At 37.1% G+C, this 22,206-nt stretch overlaps 2 protein-coding genes across 2 annotated transcripts in view; one reads left to right on the top strand and one right to left on the bottom strand.

Annotated features, from left to right (window-relative positions):
• Positions 1 to 8,407, bottom strand: part of LOC140160578 (tyrosine-protein kinase TXK-like) — a 67,081-nt gene extending 58,674 nt beyond the window's left edge. The window contains 1 exon segment of the mRNA XM_072183820.1: positions 8,231 to 8,407. The gene's annotated coding sequence lies outside the window, so the exon portion shown is untranslated.
• Positions 8,408 to 8,661: 254 nt separating this feature from the next.
• Positions 8,662 to 18,359, top strand: LOC140160580 (mediator of RNA polymerase II transcription subunit 7-like). The gene is made up of 2 exons (XM_072183822.1): positions 8,662 to 8,795; positions 14,752 to 18,359. Exon 2 carries the CDS (start codon positions 14,761 to 14,763, stop codon positions 15,448 to 15,450), a length of 690 nt encoding a protein of 229 aa, XP_072039923.1. The 5' UTR covers positions 8,662 to 8,795; positions 14,752 to 14,760; the 3' UTR covers positions 15,451 to 18,359.
• The last annotated feature ends 3,847 nt before the right edge of the window (positions 18,360 to 22,206 follow it).

Genomic DNA, 22,206 nt, shown 5'->3' with positions numbered 1-22,206 from the left:
AAAAAATGTGTAAAAGGGGTCTTTTTTTCGATGAACGCAGCGTAACGCTTGCGTTCCGTGTTTAGGGTCTAAAAACACCATTTTTCAACAAAAAGGGTGTTTTTTTGTAACCAACAAAATGTGTTAAGGGGTAAATTTTCAGAAATTCTAGGAAATAAGTAGTACCAGATGTGAACACTTGTCGATCACCTCGCAAATTTTCCCAATTAAGAATTAGCATCGTACCAATCGTTATGATAATACAGCGCCCCATCACGGCCCTCCATGTATGCTATACCCAATACAGTGTATTGATGACCGTCCCCATACTAGCTATAGCATGAATTTCTGCATGAAACGAGATGAATTTTCCACCCATTGCCTCCACCACATGCTCGATCTTTCTCGATTGTTTTTACTCGGTCGACGAAGTAAGAACGAGCAGGATGTGATATATTGCTTTCTAGTTTCCATTTTAAATAAATTCTTACCTGATGAATTTTAAAAGAATGTGTACATTGTAATTCCTTTTTTAGCCATTGTGACCCTCTCCATTAAGGGCTCATATTGAAATACCCTACCACGTTTTCACACAGAAAGAAGGCAGGATTCCCCTCGCTAAGCGCGCCTCAGGAAAGCTTCGGTCATAAAGCGGATGGATTATATGCATCAGTGATACACCCTGCCCAGGATTTTAACAAAAGAAGGCTAGCACAGGAAAGCTGCAGGATGGCGCACACCGCACACCTGTGTAAGGGAATTTCAATATGAGCCCTAAAGTGTATTGTTGATATTAATTAAAAAACCTGCTAAGGGGTCCAATTTTGACCAGAACCTGTTTAGGGGTACCTTTTTTGGGGAAAGCGCGCTAAAAACCTGTTAAGGGGGTGATTTTGAAAAACAGGGTAGAACCTGTTTAGGGGTGTTTTAAAACCGTTGTTCACGCATGTGTACACCAATATAGCTGAGTGCCCCCCCAATATTATACTGGTAGATTATTTAGAATGAAAGGTCAATACCCTGTTTAAAGGGCAGGTCTATTGCAAAAACAACATCATACATGTATCATTGGCAAGCTAATATGTGACCATCCAGCACAACTGAGCCCTGAAGTCGCCAATCATCATTTTTGAGATATTCAACCAAAATATTCTGCTTGAAATTAACTTTAAAATAATGTATATCATGTCTATAGTACTTGACATTTAAGCAGTGGCATAGCTAGAGGGGGGGGCAAGGGGGGCAACTGCCCCCCCAATATTCCATTCCGTCGGTTCAGACAGGACCGTCGGTTCATTTTGAGTGGTTTCGCAGATCATGCATCTGCATGCGATGTATACTCACGCGGCATCGTCGGTCATGTGAACTTGACTAGGCTTATAAATATTATGTGCATGTAAGCATAGTAATAATAGTATGTACATGTATACTAATGCCGAAATGTACGTACTAATATTTCTTGCTTGATACAATAAAGATTCACATTTTGATTATGTTAATAATTGGAGTTCAACATTATGTATTTGTATTGGCATTTAGACACCGGCACACTGTGTAATTGAATGAATTATTTCAAACTTTCAAAGACTATATAAACATGTTCAAACATTATTTCCTTGCCTATTCTTTAGTGATTTTCACACAATTTCAAAGGAACAAAATGCTATATATAGGCCTACCTAAAAGTAAAAACATGCATGAAAATTGGCCCTCCACAATGCTAAAACCTCAGAGCTTCAGGGGCTTACGCCCCTGCAACCCCAAAAGGGGCCCTAAGGCGGCCCCTGGACCCCACCATTTATCGCTTCGCTCGCTTCGCTCATCTTTTAAATATATCTTGTCGGTTCGTGGAACAAACTTGCCCCCCAATATCAAAATCCTGGCTCGCCACTGCATTTAAGTAGTGAAAAATCAATAAAACAGTCAATAAATCCTTTGTTTCCTATTGTTTATTGTTTTATGGAGCATATCTCAATAGTGGCACTGGCGACATCCCGGCTCAGTTGTGGTGGATGGTCACATATTATAAGGACAATGAAAATGACTCCTTTTTTGAGAAAATAAGATGTTTAAAATTGATATTCCGCAAAAACCAACTTATGCGGTGAGTTCCTTCGAACGAGACAGATTTGGCCTAGAAAAAAGGTGACGTCATGAAATGAGATGTGCCCGCTTTGAGAAAAGGGACTATAAATGCTCTCAATGGACAGAACGTATACTGTTGTTGTTTACAGAAAAAAACTCTAAATTAAGTATTACAAATTTAATGGTTTTTAAACATATGGATAAAATCAGCCGCTTCTTTTTTTATATACATGTATTAGACAATTGTGATATTACAATTCATATGTATATCAATATCATGCGAAATATTAGGCCTAAAAATAAATAAATAATTTGAGCTTAGAATTTCATCTGAGACTAGCATATAAACCGTGTTAAGTCCGCAAACTCATGTATCTGATTTCCCTGTGCGATATTCAGTTGGATGAAATATTACAAAGCAAACGCATAGTAACAATACTGTGTGGGCTTTGTTTCGAAATGAGAACAATAGTCTGCATATTGTTATGCAGCATTGTTATAGTAAATAATAGTACAACTCATTGTTGCTAATGTCAAACTTGTCACACAAGTAAATGAGAGCATGATATAGTGTCCGCTTCATTTACTTACGTCATAGCCCGCTGCCTTGAAAATTAATTTTGCTTCAAACGGGGGAAGAACATGTACGAGCCCGAATTTAGCCACACAATTTCTCTTTTTTCAGGAGAAATAGGCATAAAAAATTGCAACAAGTGTCAACTTGTAATGTAATAATTATTCTCTTCGAATAGAGATAAACTTGTTTTTGCAATAGACCTGACCTTTAAGCCAGGCCTAAACTGAACTTGTTAAACTTTACACAAACCAAATATATATTTAAAAAAAACAACTTGTGGAACAAATCCGGGCCTGCAGTGGATATGCCCTTGGAAAAAAAATGCTGAATAGAAGAAAAGACCACTGGTTATTTGGGCCGTTTAACATGGAGTTCTATGGGGGACATGTTGAAATTGCGAGATGTTGACCTACATGTACAAACAAAACAAATTTGGCTGATTCCATTTAGGTACAAATTGGGAAATGTCACATGTGTAAACATGACAAATCATGCCAAGAATCAGGTTTTAACAAAATTAACCAATTTCATATCTATAGGCCCTAGATTGTACATCTTGTGTTCCCCTCAAAATTTATTTCAGAACTCTATAGCTTTGAATTTGGACATGATACTTGTGGTTTGTTTTGAAGTGCAATTTTAGCAACATTTTTGATGCCATCGCCTGTTGTGATTGGCTGTGTACTTCTGAACTTCAATTGCTCTAAACACAGTGTAAATGCTTCAGCGATTTTGACTACATTTTGAATGCAACTTGATGAGAATCTTTCAGTGAACAAATTCATAGCTAGCAATTCAGAAACTATTAAAGATGTAAAAATGTGTAGAAATGTGTATAAAACAGGACATACAATGTAATTTATGTCTACAGTTATTTTTATGTGTTTTATAGATGTAATTCTTTAAAAAAATATTTTTGAATGTTTGTTGTTTTTATCTTTGTAAATTTATCATGTAATTTGACCTTCGGGTCACCTTTTGATAATAAAATATGAATATGAATATGAATATGAATATGAATATGTGTAGCAAAAACTAACAAATTTCCAAATTTGTATAGCAATTGTGTCTTCTGCATGCAAAAATACTATACGGTACTATATATAAAATTGTGTAGCACTTTTCTTAAAATGTGGAGCATTTTGCTATACATTATGCCCTGGTATAAAACCTAGTTCCAGTACATTGTAACTATAACTAAGTCATAGATTATTTAACATTATGACTTGTACTGTCAGTTTGTTAAAGCCATGATGTACAATCTTATGAAATTGGTTAATATTTTTCAAACCTGATTTTTTTGGCTTATTTGTAATGTTTACACATGTCCCAACTTGCACCTAAATGGAATCAGCCAAATGTGTTGTGTTTGTAGGTCAACAGAGCAAAGTTCGACATAAGGCTAATGAAATGATTAGTTTCCTGTCACCTGCCCGCTAAGGGTGTGAGTGAGTCCCGGGAATTCGAGTCCGGCCCGATAATCCTATTACCCAGGCAGGAAATTCCCTGCCCGGGTACCCGACATTTTCGGGCGGGTAACCGGGTACCCGAAATTGCAACAAAAAAAAAAAAAAAATGAATTTTGCACATTGTTTTGTGTTTTTAATCTGAAAATTGATACATAGTTTTCATGTCATACTCTATTAACCCTAACACTGACCCATGCTTTTTGGTATCGGAAGTCAGAGAAGATCCGAATTTTTCAAGAAGAAGAAGAATTTTTGACCCCTCGCATGCCAAGCGAACGATCGCGGACCGGTAGCTGCTCGGGTTATTGCTGCCCGGCCAGCAATTCCGTGAGCATATCACACTTCGGGTGATTGCGTCATCGCAGACCCTGGGATGCATGCATGTTATGAATTTTTCATCGTGGTATTTTGTGGTTTTTACTGGTGTTAGGGGTAATGGACACTCTAATCTGGAAAAATACATCTTTTTTAACCCTAACACTGACCCATGCCTTTTGGTATCGGAAGTCAGAGAAGATCCGAATTTTTCAAGAAGAAGAAGAATTTTGACTTGGCACCCCGGGATTGAACCTTTGACCCCTCGCATGCCAAGCGAACGATCGCGGACCGGTAGCTGCTCAGGTTATTGCTGCCCGCCAGCAATTCCGTGAGCATATCACACTTCGGTGATTGCGTCATCGCAGACCCTGGGATGCATGCATGTTATGAATTTTTCATCGTGGTATTTTGTGGTTTTTACTGGTGTTAGGGGTAATGATATCAAAATGCATTGAATTTGAATGCATTTTTTTTTTAGGTCAACCATGATCCTAGCATTTAGGTCTAGGTCCAGAGACACTACAAAACCAAAAAAAAAATTTTTTTTTTTTTTTTTTTTTACCCGTCCGAAAAATGCGCCGGGTATCTGGGCACAAAATTACCCGAAAATCAGACCCCAACTGCCCGCATCGCCTTTTCAATTTGGCCAAAACTTTCATTATTTTCATAAAAAAGTCAATTATCTGAAAATTGAGATGGAATAATCAAAATTGAAACTCTCAAAATGTCCGACATCCTCTGCTGATCATAATCAGCAGTTTTTTAGTTGTAAATGTAGGGGTAGAGGATGTAGTAAATAATGAAAATTGAAGCATTACCTCATCATGTTTCTAGTGATTACAAAAATTGCAAATTTCTTTTCATTTTAATAAAAACAAATTCAAATCTTTTCTCAATCTGTTGCAAAATGTTAATGACAGGTCTTGCCGTTTGAGGCGAACGATTGCTCTCGCTCGCCACCGCTCGCCCAAACTCAATTTCTAGCGAGCGATTTTCCACTCACCATAGACAATAAATATCGCTCGCTGCGAATCACCCAAATTGAATCTAAATTACATTCAAGTTTTAGTACTTCCAATGTATTCAATTTATCGTAATAAATTAGTCTTGATTTCTGAAAGAGAGGGTGTCAGCAGTGCGTAAGTGTGTCATACTCAGGGTTCGCAGGTTTTTGCCGCAGGTGGAAAAAAACGCGGTTTTAACCACGGTTTTAACCACTTGGCAAAAACATTTTTTGCCAGTTTTTGCCGGCAAAAATGGCAAAAACTAAAAAAGTGATTTATAGTTCAGTTTTTTCATCTCAAAACAAATTATTAAGTTACAAAAATAAGTTCCAGAGTGTAACAAGGCCAGATTTTGTAATTATATTAAGAAATTAAAGGCATGCGTTTTCATTGCTCAAGTGCATTTAATCGAAATGTGGCATGTATCAAATTCAAAACATTTTCATTTTAAGGACTTGAGGAGACAAAAAACATGTTGAATGATTCGTTAAAAGTTGTGTGTTACTGTTTATGAGCTTTCTGTCACTTTTTAATATTTGAGTGACTATACGTGAGTTTTGCCAGTTTTGCCATTTTTGCGGTTTAAACCAGGCAAAAACAGTTTTTTACCAGGTTTTTGCCACTTTGCTGGCAAAACCGAACTCTACATACTGATTGCTCTTTCAGACCTAGAGAGTGATTCGAGCACTAGCGAGTGATTCGAGCACTAGCGAGTGATTCGATTACTCGCCTAGCATCAAGGTAGCGTGCGATTGACCACTCGCCTGTGATATCTAGACGGCAAGGCCTGTAATGATGATCTACAATGTAAGCATTAATACCGGTTTTGAGATTCACTCGGTCGGACATCCGGGAACATTGTCCCCTTCGTCCCCTTTGCACAAGCGCGCGCATAGCAACCAGCTCGAGAAAGGGGAAATGCACATGCGCACACTGGTTTTACAAGGCCATTTCCCCTTTGTGACATCAGCCCGACCAAGAGAATGGTCTTTCATCAACAATATATATAAGCCAAAGAGCTTTCAATAGAATAAAGTGGCAATAGATTATGTAATGCTTTGTTCGTTTGATGCCGATTAGAGTTTGCGACAGGCTATTCATAAAAGTGGTACCATTGTTTCGAACAAAGGGGATCCACCATTAAACCGGTCATTAAATCCGGCATCATATTAATGCACTACACAACAGGTGAGTATCAATAAGTGACCACAATACAGTCATGTGTAAGGGGCAGGGCGGTCATGTTTTAAGTGGTACCATTGTTCTCACGTATCCCAAATGTGTGCTTGTGTGGGTCTGAAGTCTATAAAGGAGGCTTTCGATGCAATCATATTTACCACCCACCTGACTTTAGGTGCTTCATTTTTAATTGAATACTCTTACTGATCGATTACACATATGTATTAAGGCCGCCATGTCCACTCTATATTATTCTCTAGTATAATGGTAATCGCTATACGCATACATGTAAGTATAAGTATAGGCCTATAAAGGTTGTTTTTAACAAATTTCCATTTAATTTTATTTTAAGGATATTGGTATAGAAATAGTGGCGTACCCAATGAGGGGAGGGGGATTGGGGAGGGACAGATTCACCCCTGTGAGAAGTCTTGGGAGGGCAGGAGGGAGGAAGAGGGGAGGAGTGGATATGGAGAATAAGAGAGGGCTGGAAGAAGGGAGAAAGAGGAAGAAATGAAGAGTAAAGACAAGTAGGTAAATAGAAATATAAGGAAAATGATGGGAATGAGAGAGGGAGGGTCAGTGAGAGGGGACAAGGAGGGCGAGGGAGTTATTAAGTGTATAGGCCTAACTACAGAGAAGGGAAAAGAAAGGAATGATGAATACATTTAATAATAATTATTAGGCCTATATAATAACGAAACACATAACAGCACTGGGCAGCCATTCGATGATGTCAATGCCTTTATTCATTGCGTAATTAAAACGCCCAGTCAGATGTATTTCACACCTGCCAAACACAAGTCACCCAATTTCGAAAACTGGACGTTGAATGTACACTCTCATGAATATTGATTGGCAACATTTTCCAATATGTCAGTGCTCTAATCGGAAACAATAGAACAATAGACCCTGCAGAGCGTTGGGTATAGCCATATAAATGAAAGCGTTGACAATAATGAAATTTTCCAAAATAATGAATAATGAAATCATGACCTCATATTTCACTGAAAAAAATGTGACGGGAAACTAATAATTTCATTTCATAAGCCTGAAGGCTTTAAGGACTGGATCGAGGCATGCTGGCAGGTCTATATAAAATCAATTCAAAAATTGATGCTTTTTTAAACGCCCAACTCAAACAGGAACTCAAATCAAGAAAAATGGGTTTGCCTTATTGCAGTTGAACTCTTTACATATTTATTCAACTTCATGAGTCCATGACAGTATCATGAATCATGATATGGGATTAAAATGCATACATAATCATAATCATGCATGCAATTTTCCCTGTCATGCCTGTCAGACATGCCTGAACTGAAGATTAGCGAAAGATGAAGACATTGACACTGCACAGACTCAGTGCAAGTCAGTGCAAGCAATACAGAATCACTATTGATGATATTGATGGGCTAATTTATTTTGTAGGCATAACAACATGTTTAATTAGATACAGTACACATACACTCTGACAGCCATTTAGCATGCATGCAATTTTGACTTCCTGGTTCACTGTGCGTGCATCAATCCCGGCAGCAATACACACAGAAGCACAGTGCAGCATCTCTACAATTTTTAATTTGAGTATTTTTACGAAATAATTTCTCATGTGTGCTTACCTTGATTACGGCTTGAAAGTTCAAATCAGATTCCGCATTTCAGTTTGGATAACAGTAGCAACCAATTATGGAGCGGTATTTGATAAATAGGCACTTATAAAGGCGATTTTTCTAGTGAAATCTCTCCTAATTTGATTCTGTTGTTGACATTATTACAAGGCGGAAGTACAAACAGAGATGAGGCCCTCTAAGCCCTCTAAAAATAGTATAATATCAATTTTCTTTATTAATAATCTGCTTAAAATCAAAGCTGCTTGAGTCAAAGCAATAAAAATATTAATAAAATCATCAAATAGTTTTTATCAATCAAAAACATGCCAATAGAATATTCTTTTATGCAAATAATCATTTTTCGATGTTTTAGGAGGTAAACATTCTCGACCCCATTACAGTGTCTACCGCGTATTTTTGCATTGCGAATAGTACAGAAGTGACCTGTGCACTCTAACGATGAAATAGGTCATTACTAGCGTGTGTAGAAAAGTGCAAATGAAAGAGTGTTATTTTTCGTTATTTTTCAGGCATAAGGTGACAATATTTGGCAGATATTAATCCAGCAATTTCTGTAAGTATTCTTCCAATTTCAATTTAATTCACAGATTATGTTTTTACTAAGTTTAATAGATAAATAACACATAAACAAAAACCAATGCAAAAACAGCAGCACGCACTCTAGCCCTAGAACTCTGGCCATTGTATCCGTTTTTACTTCCACTAGGGCCAGAGGCACTTACATTGAAAAAATTGTTGGAGATGCTTGAACGATCCAGTACAAAAAATCAATGCTTGATCGAACCAATACAAATGTGTGTCAGGTCACTAATTAACATGATAAAACCCACTTGAGAACACACAATCGCCAGTCATTTCTAAAGATGCATTTATACTCAATCGCTTTTGCAGAAATCTGAATCGCATACGCATGATCAGTGTACTAAATCGCCGTCGTATTTGCCTGTTGAGCATGCGCACGAATCGCTGTTTTTCAAAAGCGACACGTAGGCCTATATTGACACCCTCTGTCGGTCAACGTTCTCTAGAATTGCACACATAACTTGTGCAGTTAACGACAAGGATTCAGTCTGATGATGAGCAACCCATGGGTATAAACACAGCTTTACACAATGACTAATTTACATAGGCACAAAAGACCGTGTTCATGTACCGTTACTCAGCCAAACATGGCAGAGTAGGTCCCGGATGACGATACATGTTCCTATCTCCTCAACGTTATACCTTTCCAACAAGGAAAGAGATACAAAAGGCGAACGTCTAACGCACTCTAGCTCGAGATACTCTAGCTAAAATACAGGTTTACATTTACTATCTTACATTATCTTGCTGTATTTCAGCTAGAGCTCCAAACGACAAGCTTCCGGGTTTTTTTGGAGAACAATACTGTTACGTAAGATGAAGAAGAAACCCGCCTCGAGCCCGCCCTACTCATTATTTCATTGTACTTATTGCAATTTGCCTCCACACATTACGTAATCAACACAAAGCTTTTGTGAGGATTAGTGAGTGGATAAGAAATTGACAGTGGAGGATCTGAAGGACACGCCGATTGTTAGTTGTCAATCATGACTTGCCGCAACGTATTAATAATATTTTACTGCATGGCATTCCGCAAACACCAAGACAAATTATGCCGTATTTTTCCAAAGATCATCTCATATGAAGTAAGCTGAATGCGATCTGTACTTTTGTAACATTCCGATCGCTTTTGATGCACCTATTATCGGCGAATTTGCTTGAAAACACGTGAGTTCATGTTGTGTAAACATAATTAGCATAGACACAAATGAAATTACGATGCAATACAATGCAATTTGAATGCGCAGCAGATCTATAGAAATAACGTTGCCCGGTTTTATGCAGAATTAGACCCTGTCTGACGCACTCGGTGACCAGTGCAGTGCATGAGTGGCGACTAGTACGAGGAACCCATACCGTACTTAGCTCTGCTAGTACGGTATGGGTTGATCTGTATGCAGAAAGCGAGTGCAACGTAATTTCAATTAGAGCAATTGATAAACAGTACAAGGCTCCAGAAGCTTAAATATCTGCATGTTTGTCATAATATTAATTACACGGGATGTTGTACTTCTTACCTAAACGTGCATGGCTGAAATTGTAATTAATACTCCATTATGAATCCAGAAAAAATAAGTTTTCCTGAGCACACAATTTCAATGCAACTTCAACTTTTAGTGCCGTAAATATGAAATATCACATGATCAGGTGTCACGTGGTACATGTCAGCGCTACGTCATTGGCTCTGTGGAAAAGCGATGACGTCACTTTGTTTATAGGCTGTTTTGTGACTTTGATTTTAGTCCCGTAAGCTTGCACGTACCAAATATTTTAGATGCGTTTTTCATCTTTTTTGGTGATTGTACATACAATGCAGCATATGGTTCTTTTCATAAGGAACGCAGGATTAGTTTGATGAACAATTTAGAGTGAGTATATGTGCAATTTACTGACAATCGATGCACTAAAAATGAGATGCCTCTTCTGTGCAAACTTAAAATAGGGCAGCGTCAATAACGAAAATGTCATACCGATAAATGACACGTCTGTTTTGCCCGGTTTTTTTAAGTTTGCCTTGCGAACTAAGTGGCGACCCCCGGGTGTCAGTCCTATATACGCCGTACATGTACCTATGTATATAGGACTGGCCTACGCCATTTTGGATGTCAATCGGAAATACACACTTAACGATTTGCGCAGGTCACGTCAGAAACTTGAAAAAAATTCTTTAAATTAAAATTTCATCAATTCAAATATTGGATGGAGAAATATGCTCACTAAACATTGGGAAACTACGCAATCCAATTCCCATTCAAACACGTGGGAAACTGAAAGTGCATAATCCCCACTACATCAGACACGAGCCAATCCTACTTAAAAGCGGGCAGCCTTATTTCTATAGATCTGCTGCGCATTCAAATTTAATTGTATTGCATCATAATTTCATTTGTGTCCATGCTACAGTAGAAATTCCGATTGAATGAACACAGCCTGACATACATGTTTGTACCGTGACAATTTTTTGCGTACAATGCGCGATGTACGCCAGCGTGTGCGACTGTGCGTGAGTGATGCGGAAGTGAAGCCAACCATGGCTACGCTCTCGTGATTGGATAGTATTGTATCCAAGGTCGGACGTTCACATTGTTGTTTGAAATACGCGATATATGATCGCGGCGGTTGGATTGAGTACAGTTGTTGAAAGCTGCGTTCATTCAATTGGAATTCCGACTGTAATTATGTTTACACAACATGAACTTGTGTGTTTGCAAGCAAATTTGCCGATTAATAGGTGATCAAAAGCAATTGGAATGTTACAAAAGTACAGATCGCATTCAGCTTACTTCATACATGTAATGAGATGATCTTTGGAAAAATACGGCATAATTTGTCATGGTGCTTGCGGAATGCCATGCAGTAAAATACTAAAACTTTGCGGCAATTCATGATTGACAACTAAATATCGGTGTGTCGTTCGTATCCTCCGCTGTCAGTTTCTTATCCACACACTACATGTACGTCCTCACAAAAGCTTTGTGTTGATTACGTACCGTACATGTAAGGTGTTATGGCAACTTGCAATAAGTGTAATGCAATAATGAGTAGGGCGGGTTCTGGGTGCGGGTTTCTTCTTCGTCTTGCGTTTACAACAGTACCGTAGTACCGGTACTGAACATTCTCCAAAAAAACCTGGTTGCTCTACCTATGGCGCTCTAGCTGAAATACTCAAGATAATGTAAGATAGTAAATGGCCATGCGTTTTGAACTGAACACCCAAAAAGGGTGGTGGTGTCACACTTTTCACCATGATCATTTTGTTTTTTGAGAATATCTTTGAAAGTAAAGAAGCTATGGCAATAAATTTGGTACCAAATGAAAGCTAATATATTAATGATGAACTATGGAAAGTTACATGAAGGTATCTTGAACAGAAGCAGAATGGCATTCAATCCAATGACCCAAGTCAGGGGTGGTGGAGGCAGCGGCTCATGAGGCAGCGGCTCACTATGTACAAACTTAATGGGAAATTTCATTTTTGGTGCCTCGCAGTGCAAAAATGTTAAAATTTTCTTTAAAAACTAGTGTATATCAATAAATTTGGTATCAAAAGAAAGCTGACATTGTTATCTGAACCTTTATTCTGTAAAATAGTTGAAATAATAAACTGCCTTGAGCTAATGATAGGGGCATGTGCTTTGAACTCGACATCTAAAATGGGCGAGTGGCATCACATTTGTCACTGTGGTCATTTGTTTTTTTAAATGTATCATTGGAATAAAAATAGATTTAATAGTAAATTTGGTATCAAATGACAGCTAAAACACCAATTATTAATTATGGAAAGGTGTCAATAAGATATCTTGAACATCTATAGAATGGGACTCAATCCAATTGGCCAAGGAAGGGGTGGTGGAGGTAGTGGGGCACTCTGCACAAAACTGTAAGCAAAGTTTTCATTTTGGGAGCCTCATAGTCGGGGCGCAAATCTGGTGCTATTTTCCTTTAAAATGAGTGTTCATCAATAAATTTGGTATCAAAAGAAAGCTGACATTAATATCTACACTTTTATTTTGTACAAAGTTAAAATAGTTTGCTGCTTTAGGGTATATGATAGGCCAATGTTCTCCAAGACAATAAGAAAAATTAATTCTATTTCTGTCAATTTTTGAAGGGTTGTATTATTTTACGAAAGTGATAACCCCCATACATTTATATATTGCAGGAAAGCCCTTACTCTGATCTATCAGAAAATGATATAAAATAAGATGCAGGGGTAACACAGAAATGTTAGTGACATTATACCGCTGGACCGCTGTCAGTTGATGTTTTGTCTCATTCACATAAATGTAGCATTAGAACCTTACATCTGACAGTGTTTCTGAGTGTCTTGTTGGATTCCTTGTTCAATTTCCTTTCAGAAAATGTATACTTTTATCATGCTGGGGGGTATGGTTTGAAAAATATGGGCATTTGAAGGTGAAGGAGTGTCGCAATTTTCAAAAATCAGTGTGTGACGAAAAGTCGGCGAGGTTAAAACACATGGCCAAATGTAAACCTGTATTTTAGCTGGAGTATCTCGAGCTAATCCAGGTCTTTCTCCCTATTCTTTGACATCTGTAGTTCAATGCATAGGTTCTGTGTGAATGTTGTAGCGCAGGGCGATATTATCAAAAACTGTATTCATCTATTGCTATGGTAGGTAATAAATAGTCCCAATTATTTATCACTTCTATGGCAAATAAAATGTTTTGTTTAAAAAATATTTGGACTTGGACTTGATGGAGGTAAATTTTCTTCATTAGGACATTTGTAAATCAAGGAAACAACTTGTTGTTTTGTTAAAAAGGGAGAAAGAGGGTTTTTTTGTAGACAATATATTAAAAACAAAATTACTGTTTCTTGCTTTCATGACTCTAGTATCTGCCATCATAAATAATGAAGCACCTACCCAATTGCTTTCACTGCTTCATACATGTATGCTGGAGTAGTCATGAAATCTCTGCCCTAATAATCTCTGCTTTTGTTAGAAACATGACAATACTTGTAAGCTATTATAAAAGTTGGGTTTAATTACAGGCAGGGCATAATTTAGTGTCAAGATAAAATGTGACGAGTCATCAATCATAAGGGTGAACTTTGCAGGGGAAGAAATCAAATGTAATATTATTATTCACTAATTTGCAAGCTCAAGCGACAACCGTGTACGTGTATAAATAATTTTATGATCCATACCATGAATAATCATACATTATCTGTGGGGTTTTAGTGGAAATGAGGGAATGGGAATGTACAGTAGATTTGGGGTGCATTTTCTGCCATTTAAATTCGGGGGTGCATTTTCAACAATTTTGGTTTATTGATGGCTCTAAATTAAGTGAAATTTGGTTTAAGAAAAGGTGTTTTTCCATTTTTTTTTCCAAAACATGTCAATTATCAAATTTTCAAAAATTGGTGCTTAAAATCACTTTTTCGTCAAATATTGTCAAAGTTTGTCATTTGTCAGAGTTTCAGCTGCACACCCAAACCAAAGTTGAGATCCCCAGTTACGGTACATATGAGCAGGTGCATAGAATTTCCTAATATTGTACCATTTTTGTTTCATGGGTTAAGGCACAGCAGCTGATAGGTGTATCCCATCATGCTCTGCAGTACCATATTAAATAGAACTGCACTTGCCATCTCTGTACACAAAAACCCTTACTTCAAGTTTCAATTACTTGCCTATATCAGGGAGCTAAGACTTTTGTTTAAAGTATTGTGAAACTATCCATAGCTCTCAATATTTAAGCAGCTCTTACTTATGGTTTTGTATATATTTGCTATGGAGCAAGCTGATAGACTGCAATGCATGATGGGATACCCCCTTGAGCTGCTGTGGGGTTAAGGTAGGATGTATAAACTATACATGTTTTATGTTTTATATCAATATCTACTTTAATATTATCAACACCATTTGAATTAATTCATTTGTCTCAATTTGGTTCCAGATCATCACAATGGCTGACACACAAGTCGTCAGTTCGCTACCATTGCCACCAGCACAGTACATCGCCAACTACACAGATGAGAAAGTAGCAAATGGCACCGCCCCAAATCCACCCACACCAAATGAGGACCAATATAACATGTTTGGAAGAACTTTCACCCCTGGTGATGATATCATCAGGCCTCTTGAGTCACAAGGTTTGAAAAGACTCCATCCGAAACATTTTGATCACAAGCGAGAACTCAAGAAAATTAATCACTCAATCTTGGTTAATTTCTTAGACTTACTAGATGTCTTGATCACATCACCTGGTAGTGGGAAGCGGGAGGAAAAGATTGAGGACTTGAACTTGCTCTTTATTCACATGCACCATCTTATCAATGAATTCCGACCTCATCAAGCCAGAGAGACACTCCGCGTCATGATGGAAGTGCAGAAACGACAGAGGTTGGAGACAGCGGAGAGATTTCAAAAACAACTGGAGAAAGTAACCAGTATATTACAAGGATGTTTCAGTTCACTGCCAGATAACATGAGTAATATTGACAGTAAAGTAGCTGTAAAGCTGGAACCTGAAGTGGCTGGACTTCATGATGAGCCGATGGAAACTAATGTACTACCGCAAAAGGAAACGGAGAAGGACAGTGTATCATTTGCTGATAAGGACAGGTTGATGTGTAACTTGATAGATGGATTGTAAAGGAACGTTATTTCATTTAGGCACCAGAAACAAATTTGTTTGATCTTTCGATCGACCATCGATGATGCTTCGATGCTTGTTATTAATAAACTTTCGGCTAATTAATCAGAATTAATGCTAAATTTATATTGGTCAATATCACTACAGGCAGGGTTGTAGCTAGGATATTTTTAGTGACGGATGGCATTTGTTGAAAATCTTGATATTTGACAACTTGTCAAAATTGACCAAATTCTTCACTTATTCAATAAAATGGTGCAATTTTGGACTCTTGAGTGGTGGGCTCTCAGGTTAAAATTGCAGTTGAGTGAATGAGTGGTGGGCTCCAAAACTGAGTGGTGGGCTCTGCCGCCTACCACCGCCCACTGTAGCTACAACCCTGACTACAGGCATAAATTACTATTTTATCACAATTAACAATAGTAAATTAATTGATTTCATAAATAATAAGGATCGACCTACATGTAGCATCGAAGCTCAATCGAAAGATCAATATAATTTGTTTCTATTGCCTTAGTAGCAGAACTTAGCCTGAGCAATTTGAACCAGTAGGCAGAGCTGCTTTTAGATTTTACAAAAATGTATTTGTCTGTGATAATGGCATTATGAGACTTGCTCCTACAAAACCAGTCAAAAGTGGAAAAATGTCAAGATTTGAAATGTTAAAATATGTTGTAAAATGATTTTATACCATCCATATGTTTGGATTACACATCTTTTTTGTCCTTCATTAGCTAAAGGTTATGGCACCTGGAGGATATGATACAGGATGTCGCCACCTCCCTAATCTTGAAACAATTGCAAGGGGCTCACGAAAGATTACACCAATACCACTAATTTGGTTATAATCAAGTTGAATTCTGGTCTTAAAACAGTCTTTCAAATCACTATTGATGCTGAAATGCGCGCAAAGCGCACAAAACTTTTGACTTTCTGTGGGTGCAGAATCAATCGAAATCTCCTAAGACAACAGTCAGGACACCCAGGGCATGTGCCCTCCCTTGCCCCCACTAGCTACATAGCCACTGTTCATTGCATTCCATACTTGGCATATCTTTGTCTGGGGCTTGGAGCAGGTCCCATATGTTGTGCATAAATGATTGCTATTTCATTGGTTGATTGTCATTTAGTCCATTTGTAGAAAATCCCACTTGGAATCACTTGGAAGTTTGCACTGTAGCCGGACATAGAGTCGCAGAACTTTACATATACCGGTACATGAAGTCACTATGTGGATGAATGGCTGGCCCCATTTGGCTCATGAATATGAATCTAAAAGTCCACACAATTGGCAGGGTTCGAATTCGTTTAAAAAAATTTGCATAGCAGTTTTTGGCTAATTTATCATATTAATCAGGATACTTCCATATACTAAAGCACTATAAAAAGTGCTATACAAATGCAAAATTGGGTAGCAGTTACTTCAAAATGTGGAGCAAACTGCTATGCGAATGCGATACAGCCGAATTCGAACCCTGACAATTGGTAGTGGGACAATACATGTGTACCTTTGATGTCATCAGCAATTCAGCATATACTTCGCCTTTTAACTGAAACTCTAGTTAGACGTATATTCATACATAGTGGTAGAATGAAGAGTTTAACTTCTACGCTACACAATTGGAACATTTTCACTAGTTCAACAAGCATCTTCAGCATGATGATGTGATGATATCTTGTCTACAATCGGGATATTACTCACTGATGACGTCATGTGATTGACATTACATCATATTGTCAATCAGTCAAATGACGTCATCAGTGAGGAATATCCCGATTGTAGACAAGATATCATCACAGCATCACCAAAAGAGAAGAGGGCAATTATTTTGACATGTTGATATTTTCGGTTAAGGCAACTAGGAAAAAACACTGTTCTAGACTACGGGCAGTACCAACTCAGATTTTTAGCTGTACATTGTATGTAAGCAAAGAGTAAAAATAGGGTGTTTTTTTGGCCAAAGTGGATTGATTTTGACTGAAGTAAAAAAAAATCAGAAAATGTTCAAAATGTTTGCAATAATTGTTCAGATTTCTGTGCTTGTAAGGGTTATTAGACCTCTTCCAGACAGTGACATAGCTAGAGGTTTTGGTGCCCGGGGGAAGGATACAGAATGGTGCTCCCCTAATTCCTGAAACAAGCATGTGGCAATTTTTGACAAATATCACTTATTTGGTCATCTACCGTATTCATTCCAATAAGCGCCCAGGGTGCTTAACAATGTCATTATGGGTGGGCGCTTATTTTTAACATGGTTTACCTAATTTTAACCTAACAGGCGTTTATTAGAGACAAATTTACGTACGTTATAAAAGGGTCCTGAGACTTTCTAGTAGCTTTTCTGATGCAGAAAATATATTGCATGTTTACACAGGACTACTATTTCCCCAGCTATTTCACTGTATCGACGTAGCCTATCCGTCACTTTAACATTAATGGTACCCTTTTTCCTTTAGCAAACTGAAAATACCCTGGGTGGGCGCTTATTGGGGCATGGGCACTTATTGGAACGAATACGGTACTTCAAATAATCTTTCAAATTAATATTCATGTTGAAATGCACTAGACAATTTTACTGCTTGGAGGGGCCTATAATTGATCTAGGGGGTGCTGAATTGATCCATTTGTCACCCCTGAGACAGCGCCTTTCCTTGCCCCTAGCTGCACCACTGCTTCATGAAAAAATCCAGATCAACTGCCCCTACTTGAAGAGTCCTCCGCCTGTAGAGCTGGGGTTTGTTTTTGTCACCTAATATAAGTTTCAAAAGCAGTGCGCACACTTTTAATTTGAATTTAAAAGCCAAGTGCTGTCACCGATCACAAACACATTTTTGTCCAATGATATTGTCTATATTTTTGTCACATTGCATGTGTAATCTTTTTGATGCGGTACATTAAAAAATATAGAATCATAAAACTTGTCTGCTATATTTTTCTTCAATGTTAACTTACTCTCTACACTATACATCATTCAAATACACTAAATTCCAATTAAAAATGATCACTTGTTCGTCCCGCCCCCCCCCAAAAAATTGTGGTGTACGTCGCTACAAAGTATATAAACACAGCCAAAAAAGAAAGTCTCCAGTAGTTCCATCCCCATTTAATCAGAGTCTGCTGAGTTTATGGCAAAATAATTTATATAATAGTTTTCTATACACTTTCCTTCAAACGTTGATACCAAATTTGATATAAAAAGTTTAATCATCATGAGCATAGGAGCCGTTGTTTGGAAATTCGTGCAATTTTAAAAATGACAAATTACGAATTGACCACGAACAATCCTATGCATGGTATCAGCTTATTATGTGGCCTGAAGCAACCCGTTCAGGAATCATTGCACACTTGCCTGCGCACAATTGAAAGAGCGGGGTATTTGATTTGCATTTTGACATGCATGGGTAAACCTTTAACCTGCCGGCCTATTCAGGCGACGTAATTCTTGGCACTCACGCTAGCTCTGCTACGTGATACAATTCCCTATGTCATATTTAAAATTGCGCAAATTTCCAAACAACGGTTTCTATGCTCACGATGATTAAACTTTTGATATCAAATTTGGTATCAACCTTTGAAGGAAAGTGTATAGAAAACTATTATATAAATTATTGTGCCATAAACTCATCAGACTCTGATTAAATGTGGATGGAACTACTGGAGACTTTCTTTTTTGGCTGTGTTTACATCTTTAGTGATGTCATGGCATAGAGGCAGCTGTGTCGATTGCGCATACATGTAGTCTATGCTGCATCTTTATAGCCAGCATTTGGAAGAATGCCACTGATTTTTGAAGCTGCACTCAATGAAATGAATTTCACATGTACCAAAAGAAAATATTGCAATAAATTTTAATTGATCTTCAGTAGATAGCACCACTAACACAATTTTAAAATATATCTCATTCAAGAGATAAAAATAACAAATTAAATTTGAGCTATCTTCAGTAGATAGCAAAAACACATGAATTTAACTTTACCAGAAGACTAGCTGCAAAAAAAAAACTAACTGCATGCAGAAACTAAAGAAAATGGTTTTTCAGAATCCTTACGATAAGGAATACACTGGTATGGTGGGTTTTAACCAGATTTGACCCACTGAGAAATTTCACCTGTGTATAAGCAACCATTTTGGATTCATGCAAATTAGACACTGTTCCACTATTTGGATTTTTTGGGACTTTTCATGTTTTTTTGCAAATTTTTGGGAGATGGATGGATGCATGTGAAATTGATCTGGTGCTATTACGATCGGCAAAATAGGTCAAGTAGGCCCTAGCATTGATGTGTTACCTAGGTAACGAAACATCCAAGATGGTGCAATCCTATCCTTATTTGATTTGTTTCATCAAAACGAACAATTTTGACACCTCTTTTGGCAAAATCGGAGCACTTTGTTGTTTTCGACCCCTATAGAGGCAAAAATGTGACCTTTGACCTTTTTGGTTATAACTCGAGAACAATACATCCTAGATAGGTCAAACTATACATTTTCTGAATCCTTGTGACTAGGGGAATACATTGGAATGATTTTCAACACAATTTGAGCAAGTTTGAAATTTTGACCCCATGCAAAGTTCGATGACCTTTTACCCCCCTTGGGGCCAGTTTATATTTTTGGGAACATCCTGATTATGTTTTGGGGTCATCTCAGGAACCTAAAAAGTTGGTTTGGTTTGGTCCTGTGGGGGTGCACAGAAAGTGGTCCTAGCTCCCCGAGTATATCAATTTATTAGTGGCGACTTAACCCAGATTTTCCCGTAATTAAACTGGACTAAAAATAAGGACCTGTTATCATCCTCTATTGATACATCAGAATCCTAATAAATACAAGAACACACAAATTATCTGTTATGCTTTTCCCAGCATTTAATAAGCATAAAATGATTAACTTACAGGCAGCATATTATTTTGATAGTACTCATATCGGATCACTAATTGGTATAATTTGTTACATTTGTACATATGTAAATGTATATCAAACTAAAGAAAAATGTTTATACACAATGTACATGTAATTTACAATTAAACAATTTGTAAAAGAATCACTTTATTTTAACATTTTGGCTTCGCAGTATCATTCATAATACAATATTCGATATTCATTTAATATACAATTTAAATCTTGTTCACCCAGCAAGCTAAGTTTATACATGGCACTTTTAAGGGATCTGGAATGAGCGTTTGACAGTATTTTTTGTGGGACATGAGAGCACACCAGACACATCGAATTGCATTCTGAATACTGAAGAATGTCTTTCTGATATCAAATAATTTTCATTTTTGAAATTCACGATATAATACAAATTTTATGACAAATTATTAAAATTTGATATTTTTCACATTTTTGATATATAACAGTCCTCGAAGTAAATTTTATAAATCTAATGATATAATCTTAAAGTGTATGTAGCTGGGAGGAAAAGCCGACGATCAATTGAAAATTTTGACCTTTCATATTGAAGATATGGATTTTTTCCCAAAAAGACCGATTTTTTTGTGTGTTTTGGGAAACAAATCCATATCTTCAATACGAAAGGTCAAAATTTTCAATTGATCGTCAACTTTTCACCCCACCTACATACACTTTAAGTATAAATCATCAGATTTATAAAGTTTACTTCAAGTACTGTTAAATATCAAAAATATTAATTTTTAATCATTTGCCATAAAATGTGTATTACATTGCAATTTCAAAAAATCAAAATTATTTGATATCAGAATGACATTCTTCGTATTCAGAATGCAATTCGATATGTCTGATGTGCTCTAATGTCCCACAATAAATACTGTCTAAACGTTCATACCCCAGCCCTTAAGCAAAAATAATAACTTTAAAAGCTTATTGACAATAAAAATTAGAAGACCCACTTGCAATTTATTTTGAAGATCCAAATTTTTAAAACTTTTCTGTTGATAAGTTTCTTTTGTTACCATCATCAGTCATCAGGACAAGATCACAAAAATAATTTGTTTCATTATAATAAATATAAATGTACTCAAGTCAGAATAGCATATGAATGAACACAACATACTAACAAATGCTCGCATGTGGATACACTGCATGATTTGTTGGTATTTCCAATAATAAGTTAGATTGGTCTGATCAGTATTTTCATCCCATTCTCATTTTGTTTGTCTGTTGAAATACAATCACCTGTCGTTGTGTTCATTCTAATGTTACAAAGAAAGTGTTCAATTCATGCAAACCCTTCCAAGATGTATATATATTCCAAAATAACAGCTTTTTTGTACCAATTTAAACTTTGAGAAAGACAAAAAACTTAACTGTATAAGATATTTAGCACCAAGAACAGTACCAAAGACTTTTTGTTGCTTAGCAACTCGGTTGCCAGTTGGTTCTTCTTCAGGAGATCGTCAAACACGTGAGTTGGGTAAAAAGACCACATCATTGACTGGGAGGAGGCTAAGAATAGATTTTGGGCAAAGAGGCAGACAGATACAAAAGATGGATCAAAGAAGCAGTGAAAATCAGACAACAGGGCACCATCATGAACAGAGACGAGGGGCAATACAACCTAATTCATGTGTTTGACAAACTCCTGAAGAAGTACCAAAGACTGTTTAATCCAACCAAAGCAAAGATGGCTAGTAATCCAAAGGTGGGAAAAACTGGGTGGCAAATACAGGTATTTACCGCAAAATAACACTGAAGCAATTTCAATTTAAATACTCATGAACTTGTATTTTCAAAGCATATTTTGCAACGACATACATGTATATATCTAAAAAGTTAAC

This window comes from Amphiura filiformis, chromosome 9, assembly GCF_039555335.1.
Source record: "Amphiura filiformis chromosome 9, Afil_fr2py, whole genome shotgun sequence".
In the NCBI taxonomy this organism is placed as follows: domain Eukaryota; kingdom Metazoa; phylum Echinodermata; class Ophiuroidea; order Amphilepidida; family Amphiuridae; genus Amphiura; species Amphiura filiformis.
This window is presented reverse-complemented; position numbering and strand designations above follow the sequence as displayed.

Excerpts from the sequence above, each read along its gene's own strand:
- LOC140160580 (XM_072183822.1), top strand. The coding sequence starts at position 14,761 with ATGGCTGACACACAAGTCGTCAGTTCGCTACCATTGCCACCAGCACAG.